Below are 15,464 nucleotides of genomic sequence, written 5' to 3'. Positions count from 1 at the left end.
CTCCTCCACCTTCTTCTTCTCTTCCAGCTCTACAGTTGAGTTTATTCCTCCTTTATATTTTCCTTCATCTCCTCCTCCAAATCTAGAGCTGAACTGTCCTCCTCCTCTCCTGCTCTTTGTACTCCTCCATCTTCTCCTCCTCTCCTCTGTTGCTCCTTCACATCCTCCTCCTCAAAATAAACTAAACTAAAGGGTTCGTATTGATTGTGTTTGTTGATTTTAAACATGTAAACAATCTAAAGTCTCTGTGTTCAGCTCTCGTCCATCATGTGGCTCCAGTCTGTCTCTCTGCTGGTCTTACTGGTCATTTCATGGCCGGGCACCCAGGCCGCCCCGCCTCCTCAGCACCTGTGCGGCGCTCACCTGGTCGACGCCCTTTACCTGGTCTGTGGAGATCGAGGCTTCTTCTACAGCCCCAAGAGAGACGTCGACCCTCTGATGGGTGAGACTGAAAACCTTAATTTGACACCTGATTTTAACGGAGGATGAAGACTTCTTCTCTTAACCGTCTCTTTTACCTGTCAGGTTTCCTCCCTCCTAAGACAGGCGGAGCAGCGGCGACAGGCGGAGAGAACGAGGTGGCCGAGTTCGCCTTCAAGGACCAGATGGAGATGATGGTGAAGCGCGGCATTGTGGAGCAGTGCTGCCACCGGCCCTGCAACCTGTTCGACCTGCAGAACTACTGCAACTAAAGCCTGGAGTAGCCTAGCTCAGCTTGTGGCTAACTTAGCCTCCCCTCCCCCCTTTGCATCAGAAGAGACGGTGCTGTCTTCTCTGCTGTCAAATGAAGAGCTGAGAAACGGACGCAATTATTTTTTCCTAAAAAATAAAGTTTTGTGAAATGAGAGAAAATCTATAAACGTGTTTTCATGATGTGGTGACTTATTTCTATATTTTATTTCTTTATTTATTGGTTTATTCTCAGGGACGATGCACATTAATCAACATCGCTGTTAAAGTGCCAGTGTTAGCATAAAGGCTAATTTTCCACTGCTGTCCCTCAGCCTGAAGTAAAAACAACAAATGAAACACACAACATATAAAAACAGGAAAAAACGTGAACAGCTCAACAGGCTGAAAAAAGCTTGAGACAATAAGACAGCATCCTGCAAAGTAGGACATATAAGCAAAGATAGATAAAGGCCAATGTTAAGCAAACAAATCAGACGTCACAACAAAAAACCCTTTTAAATACAGACGACAAGAACACAGAGCGAGAGCGGACAGGGAGCATGCAGAGGTTCAGCATGTGGCAGGTCTGATTGTGTTTTAGACAGGCTTTACTTTCATGTACAAAACACAGTACGACTCACTATGACGGATGTTTAAAGTCGAGGTGAAATGAAAAATGTTTTAGATCACATCCCCGGTAATACTGTGCATCTATTTGACAATATAGGCCAAAAAAAAAAAAACGGAAAATCCATTTCTTCGTATTCTTATATCAAAATCAGATAATTTTTTCTTCCGGTAAAACTAAATTTCACGCGTGTTTCCGTAAGTTAGCACCAAACAATTTCAACCAATCAATCTGCAACATTTAGCCGCAGAGCACCAAGAACGCTCGGTCAGCTAGCTAGCTACTGCGCTGTGGAGAACGTCTGTCTACGCCCACTTCTCAACGATCAAATCAAATCCCTCTAACGATATGTCCCGCCTGCACGTCCTGTTTCACTCGGAAATACGTCACGGTACGGAAGCTAGATACTCTGGAAATGCTGTTTCAGCTCGACTTTAAAGGCAGGATGTTCCAAAACTGAAAGATGTTGTTCTCCTTGGGACAGCTACGTCTCCTCTTACTGATGATCGGGTTAATCTCTCACCAACTGTGTTTTGGGAGACGAATGTGTTAAATGAAGGAGGTGCTCAATCATAAGGAATCTTGAATATTAAGCGAGCATTGTGAAGTTTGATACGATCTTCCCGGCAGAGTAGTTTTCCACACATAAAAAACACAGTCAAGTTTCGACTCTTAAACACAAACGTCTTCATATTATAAAATAATCACACTGATATTTTTACAGCTACAGAGGTTATATCCACTAGTGCACGTGTGCAGGTGGCAGCAAATAAGATACGTAATATCTACAAGAGAATATCTTATTTTTTTAAAAAACTGTGATAATTAATATTAATATATCAGTTAAAATCCTCTTTCATCAGAAGCACAAACCTCTAAATAGTTAATTTTGACATTTTCAGGATTATTAGGATCTACAAAGTGTTTGGCGGTTTGTTTGTTGTCGTTTTGTGTGGGTGTGTGTGTGTGCGTGTGTGTGTGTTGTTTTGCCACAAGGAGGCAGCAGTCCCATTCCAACTCAGCGCTCTAGTGAGGAGCAAAGAAGACGAGATTTTTGCTGCTGTTTTCAAAACGTTTATTTTCCTAATTCAAAGCAGCACACAGGCCACATTAAAATATCACTGAAGTATAACAAGTTAAATTTACATTTAAAGTATTAAGAGTAAAATGTCCTTTGTGACTCTTCTGCTGTGACATAATATTATTATTCCGTGTGGGCCAAATAAGTATAGCTGGTTTATTTAGGCTATACAAGGTTGATAATGAATGTTTGTCATGATTATTATTGTCTCTATTTATCTATTGATAGTTTGTAAAACTTCTGATTCAAAGTGAGAAATGGCGTCATAATTACCCAGACACTGAAGGGACTTTTTCACAGAATAGGCCTACATTTAAAGATTCAAATGATAAAATGAAAAGCGGCAAATCGTCACATTAAGGAAGCTGACACCATGAAAATGGTTAAAAAGACATAAACAATTATCAAAATAGTTGCTCGTTAATTTTATAGTATGACATTATTGTTAGCATATTGAATTTAAAATAATCATCACATTTTATAAACTCTTTTTAGGTTTTGTATGTGAAATTTAGATTTGTAAAGTTCCTAAAGCTGTCATATAAATGGTACAAAAGCACAATATGTCGCAGTTGCAGGGCCTATTAAAATGAGTAGGAAAAGTATTAAAAATAGTGGTACATTAATAAATAACACAAATATAATATAAGTGTCAAATAAGTAGGAAACGACTACTTCGACTTTAACCCGGTTTTATACGTGATTTATTTTGATTTATTCGCCATTTTTTCCCACTTGTAGTCCTATGTTTGTGCCGCTGGGCGGGAAAGGTGATACACCTGCTCTGTTGCACCGGCTCGTCCCGACGGGGCGAGGCTGGGCGGGGCGGGGTCAGGTGGTGCTTTGTTTACCTCCTCATCTCAGCCGTGAGTTCGGTCGGTTGACTTTAACGGTTCAGACCGAGTGACAGGAGGAATATGTCGATGTAGGCGCTGAATTACCGCCACAGAGTTCGTTGTTTTTGGTCACTTCCGGTCAAATGCGGCGAGAGAAAGTTCTGCTCGGTTTTTAGACCTTTTAGGGATTAATTTTGACTTTTTTGAATCTGTGTTTGTGCGGATTATTTCCTCCATCATATAGCAACAGGATGCGAGATGTTCGCCTGGATAATGAGACGTGCAGCAACGGTAAGACCGAATTTTCTTTGACTCTGGCAGTTTTAAAGCAATAAAATGCAAGATTCCAGCGCTGTATTTACACCGTTATACCTGTCTATCTCGGCCATGTGTCCTTGTCCAGCAGGAATCACAAATACAACGTTGAATTGTCCCTTAAATATTCTACTTTTACACTAATTTACATTCAATTCTGCCTCACAAATATGCTTTACTTCTTTCCTGCAGAGCACCATTTATACATAAAGCAATTCAAAGTGCTTTACACAGTTTGATATATTTAACTTTTTATTTATTTAATGAGATAAAACTGTTTACTTTGAGCTAATGTTTTGTTCACGTTTAGGTCAGCTTTATGTATACAATAGTCAACAACATTGATAGAAAGATAGGTTCAGTATTTAGCAACAAACATGTTAATATATAATAAATTAAAGCAACACTCCAAGTACTTTAGCGTATTCATCTTTAACGCAGGATATTTAATTTCCATGTCTACTTTTTCCTAAATGTAGGAACTTAATAATCTGTCAAATATGCTGCTTATTAATAGATCACTGTCCAACTTCCTCCATCGTCCTGAATGATTTAAGAAACATCATTAACTCCTCTTCATGTTCAGTTATTTAAACTGCTGCACAGACAGTATTGTGATAGCTGGTGTGTACTGAGGCCTCAGTGTTGACAGGGTAAATATTGAACTGCTCCGTCTCCTCATGTTACTCTTAACCGGCACAGTGGTCAAACCTGTATTTCACAACCCGACAGCCAGAAGAATAACGGGTTCACAGAGACAGAAACCCACTCAGCAAACACTGGAGGTTTCACTCCCTCTCACACATCACACTGAGCCTTTTCTTTTCTGTTTTTGTGGTTGTAGTTCTGTGGGGAGTTTGATTCAGGAAACAGTGATTTATGAAAAACTTCCTGCTCTGACAGGCAGTTCCAGTCTATCGAAATCTGATTCAGTGCGAGATACTTCATGAGAAGGAGGAAGGAAGTAGAAAAAAGGTTTAAATGATACACATTTCCATTCAAAGCAGATTTTAGCAGACTTGAGTATTGATCGATACCGAGTACCGAGATGGCTGACTTTTTGCTTTGGCGAACGTTACACTCTCTGCTAGCTACACGCTGTTGTTAGCTACGTCCCGTCACAGGGACTGCTGCAGGGGTTCCCATGTGGAAGGCTCCTTCAGACGCGGCCCACAAATACGTCCTCCTTTTCCCGGGCCACGAAGGATCCATCGGGTGCATCCTTCGTTGCCCAACATATCCCGAGATTTATTGCGCGCCACTTTAAACGAGATGGCGGACTCTCAAGCGGTCGATCAAATACAGGTGTAAATAATAGCTGCATTGTTTGTTATGCAGATAAAACCTGATACAGTTTGTACTTCACTGTTGTTTCCCTCGCTGCGATGAATACTTTTAGATCAGTACCAGAGAAGTATTTAAGTTTAACACCGTCATTTGTTTGTGTATTTATGCACTTCCTGTCCTTGATTTTGACTCAGAGACTCTTTAGGTCTGTTTAGTAAAACAAGAAATGAGAATAAATGCTTAAAATAATCCCAGAATATCGAAGCTAACATGCTAACTCTCTGTTGGTACAGGGTCGATGGTCCGGTTGTGGTGCGGCTCTCAGTCTGCGGTGTGTGTGGTTACCGGAGATCCACCGCTGTTTAACACACACCTGAACAACGGCAATCACACAACAGGTATACCTTCACACACACACAGACACACACACCTCTTACGTGTGTGTGTTAATGCGCAGAGAGGGTCTTTGTTTAGGGTTAAAGCTCGTATAGATACAGGAGGAGGACAGAGACTGTGTTTAAAGGCTCATTTAGACGCTGGATGAATAAATCCTGTCTGACTGCTTCAGGAGGTCAAATAATGTGCATACAAAGAGAATAACTTCATAATGTGTTTTTTATTTTTTAGCTGTGGTGGAAAAAAATCCTTTGGTAACAAGAGTAAAACTGCCTCAACACACACAATGCAAGGAAGTAAGAAGGAGGAGCAAGAAGAGTGAGCCATTGTTTAGTGATCAGCACACTGACGGTGTGTCTGAAACCTCATACTATCATACTAATCAAACTAACCGTGACGTAAAACTGAGTATGTCATGCGTTCCCATCTCATAGTATGCAATTTTGTGTATGCGAGAAATGCCCGGATGTATACGAGATCGGCCCGGATGTTTGAGTATGAGACGGGAGCTCACTCGCTGTACTCAACCGCCCCAAAATGCATTGCGGTTATTCAGCTTCTTCTATGGCGGAGATGGACCGGAGATCAGACCGGACATACGTAAACGATTAAGTCACGTGATGCGGAGAAGACGGCTCTGAGTATGATGCCACCGGCATCCTAATAGTCAGGTTAGTAGGCAGTATGCAGTACATACTGTTTGAGTCTGTAGTACGTTAGTAAGCAGTACGTTAGTAAGCAGTACGTTAGTGTGCGGTTTCGGACACAGCATGTGTTTGAAATGACACAGTGAGGTTAAAGTTACTGCAGCGTTCTAAACATAGTTCCACATTCTCAAAGGGCAGAAAGGAATCACACCTGTGAGATAAATAACGTGGTCGTATACATGAAATTCTTTGGAGTCAAAAAGGAAGTTAGCACTTCCTGTGATCTGCAAGCTAGCTACCTCTATGGTAAGCTAGCTGCCTTTAGCTTGACTTGAGCTTTCGTCACCCTTACTCGGTTTTTCTTCATTCAAGTCTGTGAAATAGAAAACATAATAACTCAATTGTCATATTATTAAAATGTATATTGTAAATGTACAGAAAACTAACCTAGATTAGATTAAAACCTAGATTTAGCTAATGCTAAAGCTAACTCTCACTTGATAGAGCTCTGTGACGTTAGCTGTCGAGTTAGCTGTTTTCTGTTCAGTAATGTTCTGCCAAAGTACTGTGACACTGCAGTTTTTAGTTTGTTTTGCAGTTACTAAAAAGCTTTTTAATTATTTTATTATTATTATTAGTTTTATTATTTCATATAAAATTAGCTCCAAGTGTTTTAAAGACACGACAGCAACATTAGCTGCGATCTGCTGGCTGGTTGGTGATCGCCCTATAAGCTGGTAAGCTACTTGACAGAAGTTTAATAAGCAAACTTCACTTCCCATAATGCTTTAGTGGATGTACACGGGAAGTATGATGTCACTTGAATTCACTTGAGCCCCTCCTTTTTTGGTCTGTTGATGATGAAAGTTGCTCTGGTTGTTGTCCACCATCTGACTTATTATTATTATCATATATTATTGATTACTGAAAAAGTCCATAGAGACCCCGGAGATACACGTCGGCCTTCATAAACAATAAAACATGTAGGATATTTAAACGTAACTCATTCCACTGAACATGCACACGGTAACCTGTAGATCTATATGAAGCAACATTTGTGGAAATTAATACACAGTCAACATGACCTCGTTCAGTCAAGTCTTTGTATTATTCTGAAAGTTATTAAACACACACACACACACACACACACACACACACGCTGCAGGTCCACACCCTCACAAACACACACTCAGCTGACTGAATGTTTGTCTGCAGACTTACAGGCGCAAAGCTCCTACAACCTTTGGCTCGGCCTGACTCTGGCTCTGCTGTCCGCCTTCCTCATTGGTGGAAGCGTCATCCTCAAGAAGAAAGCCCTCCTCCGATTGGCCAGCAACGGACACACCAGAGCAGGTGAGTTGAGGAGGAGGACGTCTGACCTTCATCAGAGATGGTACGATGTTTAGAACAAAGAGGTCTCACTCCTGCCTGAATATCACGGACTGTCTTTATTCTAGTATCTCGATCAACAATGTTTAAGACGATTTGAACAAGCGGTTTACAATCATGGTTAGTTTTCTACAATTCAAGCATAAGAAAACTCACAGATAAAGATGGGACTGTTAACGGGAGTTTGATCTTTGATCTTGATTTAAACTTTGTGTTCTGCAGCAGGCGGTCAAACAGCCGTTCAGCTCTTTTTATCACTTTGAGATCCGCAGCTTTACAGGAAACCAAACCTCACAGTTTGTGTGATGTAATAAAAGCTGAGCGTGAACATGGACAAACATGAAACCTTTATTGTCTGACTTTGTAAGTGTTATCCTGAACAGCTTTATACTGTTGAAGCTTATAACATTAAAGGTAACCCGTGAGTTGACAAAATGATTTAAATAAGAACATCATTATGTTTTATGAACATTAATAAGATACCTGAAGATACTTAATTACCTTTTGTCTGATATTAAACTAGTGATTAAAAACGGTCGTCCTTTTGGCCTCGTGTATGTGAGATATTTGTATTATCCTGATATAAAGATGTGTTATTGTGTGTGTGTGTGTGTGTGTGTGTGTGTGTGTGTGTCTGTGTGTGTCTGTGTAGGTGATGGAGGTCACGGCTACCTGAAGGACTGGCTGTGGTGGGGAGGCCTGTTAACCAGTAAGAAATTAGTTATATATTTATTTACAGGAAATATCTGATTGGTTTGCTTTGTTACACAAGGTCTGATGAGAATATCAGATTCATTTTCCTTCATAACGCAGAGAGCCATAGATCCAGAACCTCTTTAGCCTAGCTTAGCTTAAACACTTAAAGTAGGGGCAATTGTTAGCCTAGCTCCAACTCATTGCTCTAAACAGATCTGCAGTGTGAAAACAGGATGGAAATGGAAACACACTTATTATTTATTTACATGCACCTTAGCTAAACAATGTAGCATTTAGCGCTTTATTTAAACAGTAAACGGCTGCATTTATAGAACTGTTTGACTCTTACTCACACACCGATGGTGTTCAGTTTCAATAAATCCAACAACAAAGGATTTATTGGGAGGCACCATTGGATCACGTGTGTGGTTTCTATAGTTAACGTGACTCAGGCAGAAATCATGTTCACAAAGATGAAATGTGTTATTTATGGAATGTGTTACATCGATCGTGATTTCTTTTTAATGACTAAGCTGAACAAACGTTGGATAACAAACACACTGCAGACTTCTGTGTTTGAACATTGTTGGAAACATTTTGTACGATTAAGCATGAACATATACATTATAGGACATTGTATTTTTAGACTATTTGTAATGCAGAAGTGTGACATATTATTAGGTAAATAAAAGTATCTTACTCAGTGTCAGCAGATACTCAAACTTTAAGGATCTGGAGCAGTACCAAAATGCTGGCTTGAAATAATGTCCATATATTGTATAACCTTTAATGACTTTGTGGCAATAAGTTACAGTTACTTACTTTGACAAACGAGGGTGAAACTAAACTGCTGATCTCTTTTGATTTCGTCCCTCTGCTTCCAGTCTTTGTGCTAAGCTAGGCTAAACACATCCCAGTTCTTCTGAAAGTACTTCTTCTTTCTGTTATCTGAAAGTTAAGATCAGTAGCCGGATGATACTTTGCATGTAAACTCCCCTCGTGTTCTCTCTGCAGTGGGAGCAGGAGAGGCCTGTAACTTTGCCGCCTACATGTTTGCTCCGGCCACGCTGGTGACTCCGCTGGGTGCTCTGAGTGTCCTCATCAGGTAGCCGTAGTTCTCAGCTGAACTTTATCAGCACAGAAAGTATTTACAGTGAATAAAAGTCAGGTAAAGGTCACACTGACTGACCTTTGGAGCCAAAACACACAACGTTCAGAGTGAATAATCAGATTATCTCGAGTAACAGAGTTTCAAATTGTTTTTTCTACAATTTTCTACTTTTGGATCAATAAAGTAAACCTACCAACCTACCTGCCTTCAGATCTATCTACCAACCTGTCCACTTACCTACCTACTTACCATCCTACCTACCTACCTCTCAAGCTATTGACCTAACAATCTTCCGACTTTCCTACCTACCTTCCAATCTCCCTAGCCTCCTACCTACCTACCTACCTTCCGATCCACCTACCAATCAAGGTACCCACCTGCCCACCTACCTTCCGGCCTACCTGTCCTTTGGAGCCAAACAAGTTGAGAGTGAATAATCAGAAATCAGTGTTTTGATTGTACAGTTTATGGTTGTGTGTTTTTTAGTGCAGTTCTATCCTCTCACCTGTTGGGGGAGGTGTTGAACGTGGTGGGGAAGCTCGGCTGTCTGCTCTGCGTGCTGGGAAGCATCTTGTTGGTTATCCACGCCCCACAGGAACAGGAAGTGACATCACTACAGGACATGACCAACAAGTTGCTAGAACCAGGTGAGTTGACATGTTTCTGTGTAAACTAGATTTTTCACAATATATTTAGCTTCCTTAAATTCTCATGGCGGCCATTTTCCTTTGAATCACTCTCAGGGTGGGAAGCTCGACTGTAGTTCAAATGTTGTATTGGTGAATTCATCCTATAAATATAGGAAATCTGACTAATCATCATATTGATACAGATTGATTAAGCAACTGGAACTGAAAATTAGTCACATGTCAAGGCTACTGACAGCTGAGCCAAAACAGCTAATGCTAGCATTCAACCATTTGCTAGCTATAACTGCTTTATGCCTTTCTTTTGGTAACACTATCAAACTGAAATGTTAGCTAGGAAGTGGCTGAGCGCTAACATTAGCTGTTGAGTTTCTAAAACCCCTTAAGGCTTATATTTGATATTCAGTTAAACAGGACATTTAGTTTCTTTGTGTATTTTCAGTGATAACTCTTCTTTGTGTTGTAGGTTTCCTGGTCTACATGTCGGCGGTGTTGTTGCTCTGTGCCGTGCTCATGGTGTATTTCTCTCCACGGTTCGGTCGCTCAAACATCCTCGTCTACATCAGCATCTGCTCGCTGCTTGGAGCCTTCACCGTCTCCTCTGTGAAGGGCCTCGCCATCGCCATCAACACTGGTAACAGACAAGAGGACATCACTTTGTTCTTACACATTAAAGAAGCCTCAAACTAAAGCCCAAAGATTTAAACTTAAAACCAAAATATTTCACATTTTGCTCAAAGACACAGTTTGAATTTGTTCCTTCACAATTTCCCACTTTGCGATCAACAAAGTAAACCTACCTACCTACCTACCTACCAATCTACCTACCTACCTTGCTTACGACCTACCTACCCTCCAACCCCCCTTCCTAGCTACCTTCCAATCTACCTACCCACCCCCCAACCTACCCTCCCACCTACCTTCCAAGCTACCTACCGGCCTGCTTACCTACCCTCCTACCTACCTTCCTACCTTCCAAGCTATTGACCTAACGATCTTCTGACCTACCTACCCTCCGATCCACTTACCAACCAGCCTACCTACCTGCCGGCCTACCTATCTACCTTCTGACCAACCTGCCAATCTACCTACTGACTTACCCTCCAACCTACCTATCTTCCAAGCTATTGCCCTAACGATCTTCCTACCCACTCAACTACCTACATACCTTTCTACCTACCTACCTTCTGACTGATCTACCTACCTTCCCACCCACCCACCTACTGATCTACCTACCTACCGACCTATACACCTAACAATCTACCTACTGACTGATATACCTTCCTTCCTTCCTTCTGACCCACCTACCAACCTTACTACCTACCTACCTTCCCACCCACCCACCTTCCCACCTACTGATCTACCTACCTACCTACAGACCTGTACACCTAGGTGTATCTACTGCTGACCGGGCTGCTGGTTTAGCTCAGCTGGTAGAGCAGGCGGCCGGTGTGTGGAGGCTACAGTCTGTGATCATTCAGTGCTCTCTCCTCCTCACTCTTCCTGTCTCTCTTCAGCTGTAATAAAGGAAAGAGCCAAAACAAAAACTAATCGACCTACTTCTGAATGTGTGAACATTTTTTTGCTCCTGTTAACGTTTGTACGTTTCTGCACTGAACCAAAAGAAAGCCTATAAAAGGGATCCTATAGAAGTCTATGAGATAATGGCCGGACTTCTCGACGATTTAACGGCTCAGGAAACATATTCCTGATTATGTTAATGTCACGTTGTGTCATAAAAGTCGTTACTCTTTTAACACTCATTATCTTCTCTCTCTGTAGTGTTTTATGATATTTCAGTGCTCGCTAGTCCTCTCACCTGGATCCTGCTGCTCACTCTCATCGTCTCGGTGGTAACACAGGTGAGCTGTCGTCATGTTCATCCTCTTGTTTTATGGGAAGTATTTTCTCTGATTTACAGTATGGAGGAAGAGAGTGTTTTAGAAGAGAAGCACAAACAAACATAGAAGAATGTATCTTGTTAATCTGCCTCTCACCTGCAGGTGAATTACCTGAACAAGTCTCTGGACACCTTCAACACTCTGCTGGTCTACCCCATCTACTACGTCCTCTTCACCTCCGTGGTTCTGTCCACCTCCATCATCCTCTTCCAGGAGTGGAGGAGCATGGCGACCGTGGACGTGGTCACAACACTGGGAGCCTTTGCGGTCATCGTGGTGGGCGTGGCCATGCTTCACCTGTTCAGAGACCTGCAGGTGAGTTATGATAACTTAACCGGCTCACACTGTTGATACAAAGGACAAGGGAGCGGAATAAACTGTTCACACGGCGGGACGGTGTAGTCGGGAGAAGAAAAGCTAAATGTTAGCATGCTAAATATTCTAAACATCTGCAGGTTAGTTTCTGTTGGTTTTTTCAGGTTTTAGAGCTTCAAAGTTTTGTGTGAGAATAACATCCTTAAATTTCTTACAGGTGACGATGAAAGAGCTGACCAATCAGCTGACTCAGCCCGTACAGAGGGAGGAGCTTGAGGTGGAGGTTTCAACCAATGGAAGAGCAGGAGGAGGAGGAGGAAGAGCAGGCGGAGGAGGAAGCAGGAATAAAAAAGAGGATAAATATGGACTGATGGACAACATGATGATCGAGAGTCTGCCTCCGATGAGAGAGGAAGGACCCCGAGTCTTCATCATCAGCTGAAAGAGACAGAGGAAGAAGAGCGGAGACACAGGTTGTGTTTCCTGTCTGGACTTTGTAGTTCAGACTGATCAGAGCTGTAGTCCTCACTCTGACTCATGAAGTAAGTCTTGTGCACTTTTTTTAAATGTCCAGCTCTCCAGTTTGACTGGGTCAAAGTTCACCATTGAGGTTCAATAGCTTTCACATAAAAACACGTTTACCCGACAGACTAATGAGCAGGTCCTGCTCAGAAACCGTATTCACCAATTATAACCAAGTTCTACAAGTGCAGGCGCAGCCCTTTAAGCCTATCACTAGAACTGTAGGCCACGCCCATCTGTGTGATGGGCTTCACTCACAGCCTCATCCTGACTACGTGTTGCCTTTAGACAATCAGCTGTCAAAAAACAGCTTTTTCTTCAGCCTTTTAAGGAGCCGGTGAGGCCCACGGCTCAAAGAGCTGAACCTGTACAGGAGTGCACACTGCGCAGAGGAGACGCAAAGCAGGAAAGAATCCATCAGGAGTTAGGAGAGTCGTCCAACTCCAGCTCGTTGTATGAGTCAGCGACGTCCTCAGCAGGGGCAGAGAAGGTGTTGATGCTGCTTTTCCTCCACAGGAAGGTGTTCGCAGTACGGGCGCTCATGATGTAGCCGGTCTGACATTCAGAGCATATTCGGATGGTCCCCGGATAATGACATCTTCTCTTCCTTTGACAGTTTCGGATGCTGCTTAGAAAATGGGAGCTGGTTGAATGGTCTCAACTGATAGTGAGACGGTGAGTGAGGCCCATCACACGGGGGGGCGTGGACTAAAGGTTTAGGGAGGGGATAAACCCACTAGCGGTAGCCTTAAAGGGCGAGGCCTATATGAAACACACTGACTCACTTCGTGCGTGTCGCGTCTCTCGTTACAGCCGTGATGGTGAAGGTTTTATTTTCTTTTTTGAGCCTTATTTTACAAACACAGCGTGAGAGCTGAACGGGAAAACAAACTCTTGCAAAACTTCACATTTACAAGCAAATAACACAAATTATATTATGAGTCGTAAACATTTAAACCATACTCACACAGAATTAGAAAAAACATCTTTAAAAGTTCAACTATTTATAAAAGATAATAATTATTATAATAATTTTTTAAATATAGAGTTGATAAGTTTTTGTTTTCATGAGTAGAACCAGTAATAAACACTAAAAGGCTGTTCAGTAAAGTTCGAGGTTCTGGACACATTTTACTATTAAAAACAAACAACAGTATTTAACAGTTAATCCAGAGTACATTGAGAAAGATCATCTTTAATATAAAGGTCAAAGGTTAACATAAAGTTTTGTCTCTCACGATGCAGCTATCGAATATCCATCAGACGTCAATAAAGCAAAGTGTGAATGTATCCGAGAAGTATTGAACAAGGATCAGTTTTGAGTTATTCTGGATTTATTCCTGAACAGGACCACTGGGAACGGTCCGAAGTGTCAAAGGACACAAAAACAGCTCTGTAACAATAAAGGAAAGCAAAGGAGCGTTTCTTACTGTCAACAAATCTCATGTAAAGACCAGCGGCGCTGTGCAGATGTCACCTGACACCTTCGTCTGGATGAAGTTCAGCTGTAAATAAATAATAAGCTGAATATTTTCAGGTCTTTCAAACTCGCTGAGAAGAACAGGCAGCAGGTAACTGGAGAGCAGAGGCGTGAGACATGTTTCACCTGAAAACTTGTGTTGATCTCTGAAACTAATCTTTGTGTCACACGTGTGCTGATCGATGTATTTAAGCTCAGGGGAGATGAGAGAAGGCAGAATGACTCAGGACAAACCATTATTAATCCCCTGAGAAGAAATGGAGCTGTTAATCAGCACACGGACAGAAACATGAAACAGACCCGGGTCAAAGGATGCTTTCAAAACAGTTCTTAAACATGTCTGACTTCTCACCTGCTCAGGTGGAGTAAAGGTGTGATCCAGGCCGTGATCATCTCAGAGTTCCAGATTTCACTCTGAGGGGATCCGATCTCAGCCGAGGCTGTGACTTAACTCCTGTTTTTATTCAGTATTTACTCAAAAACAGAAAAAATTCTTAATTGGTAAAAAAAAATATTGAAAAAACCACATCCCATAATGCTACAGCCATGTATGCTAGCTGCTCGCTAACACTGGCAGCTGAGGCTAATCATGGTTCGGATCTGTGCTGCTTCTTGTTCCAGTTAAAGAAAAGATAAATGACATCAAAGGTTTGGGTTTAATTTGGGGATGATTACAGTACTTTGCTTCCCTCTGGCTTTGAGCTAATTTAGCGTTGCTAGCTAACGTAGCGCAAAGAGAACAAGCTGAATCAGGATCAGACTTTATTGATCTCCGGGGTGACAGTCGCTCTGACACAAACAAGAAGAAGAGGAAGTATAAATAGAAGGCAGAATATGTGAATTATATGAACATTAAAACAAAAAATAAAGTGCTGAGAAATGTGAAATATGATCGCCAGAATGAACATGACACAGCAGACAGTGGATAACTTACCCTTTATTAAAAGATCAATCAGGCTGACCAACAGTAACACAACGACCAACTTTAATAACCATCATGAATCAGTTATTTTCTTTTTAATACAACGTTGATTTTGTTCTGATAGATTTGTTGACAGAAAGAAAATAAACTCATTTATTAATGTCACATTTCAAAATAAGAGCTTTCCACTTATTCACTTGTTTCGTATCATTTCATTATCTAAAGTGACTTTGAACATATTTAAACAAATCATCAATAATATTTAATATCTGATTCTGACATCACTGTGAAAATATAAATCATTTCTATAGTAGCTCGTTTATTTGATCTTTGAAGATGTTTTCATGAAGCTGCTTTCAGCACAAACACAGAGAGATGTGTGAAGGCCGTAAAGTGAAACAGACGGTGAGTTTGTTTTAAACAACACGAACGGTTCGTTTATTTAGTGCCCGGAGTGAAGAGCAGAGTGAGACATCTTCACTTCCTGTCCTGTGTTTCTTCTGATTTTAAACTGTGACTGAGCTCGTCACTGCTGACGGCTGGAGCTTATGAAGCAGGCAGACCACACACACACACACACACACACACACACGCAGATCATCATTCACAGTTAATTAAT

General features: G+C 41.5%; 2 protein-coding genes across 2 annotated transcripts; both read left to right on the top strand.

The window, feature by feature from the left end:
• The first annotated feature begins 267 nt into the window (after positions 1-267).
• Positions 268-692, top strand: ins (preproinsulin). The gene is made up of 2 exons (XM_069674742.1): positions 268-442; positions 526-692. Exons 1-2 carry the CDS (start codon positions 268-270, stop codon positions 690-692), a joined length of 342 nt encoding a protein of 113 aa, XP_069530843.1.
• A 2,776-nt stretch (positions 693-3,468) lies between these two features.
• nipal4 (NIPA like domain containing 4) lies at positions 3,469-12,808 on the top strand. Its single transcript, XM_069674437.1, has 10 exons — positions 3,469-3,508; positions 5,113-5,217; positions 7,078-7,215; positions 7,904-7,960; positions 8,962-9,052; positions 9,545-9,705; positions 10,172-10,339; positions 11,488-11,567; positions 11,709-11,921; positions 12,139-12,808. The coding sequence occupies exons 1-10, from the start codon at positions 3,469-3,471 to the stop codon at positions 12,361-12,363; spliced, it is 1,278 nt and encodes a 425-aa protein (XP_069530538.1). The 3' UTR covers positions 12,364-12,808.
• Positions 12,809-15,464: the final 2,656 nt, after the last annotated feature.

The sequence above is a fragment of the Semicossyphus pulcher genome, unplaced genomic scaffold (assembly GCF_022749685.1).
Source record: "Semicossyphus pulcher isolate SPU_LCO1_2020_fin unplaced genomic scaffold, fSemPul1.0.p SCAF_10, whole genome shotgun sequence".
NCBI lineage: Eukaryota > Metazoa > Chordata > Actinopteri > Labriformes > Labridae > Semicossyphus > Semicossyphus pulcher.
The sequence above is the reverse complement of the archived record's forward strand: the minus strand, read 5'-3'. Positions and strand labels throughout refer to the sequence as shown.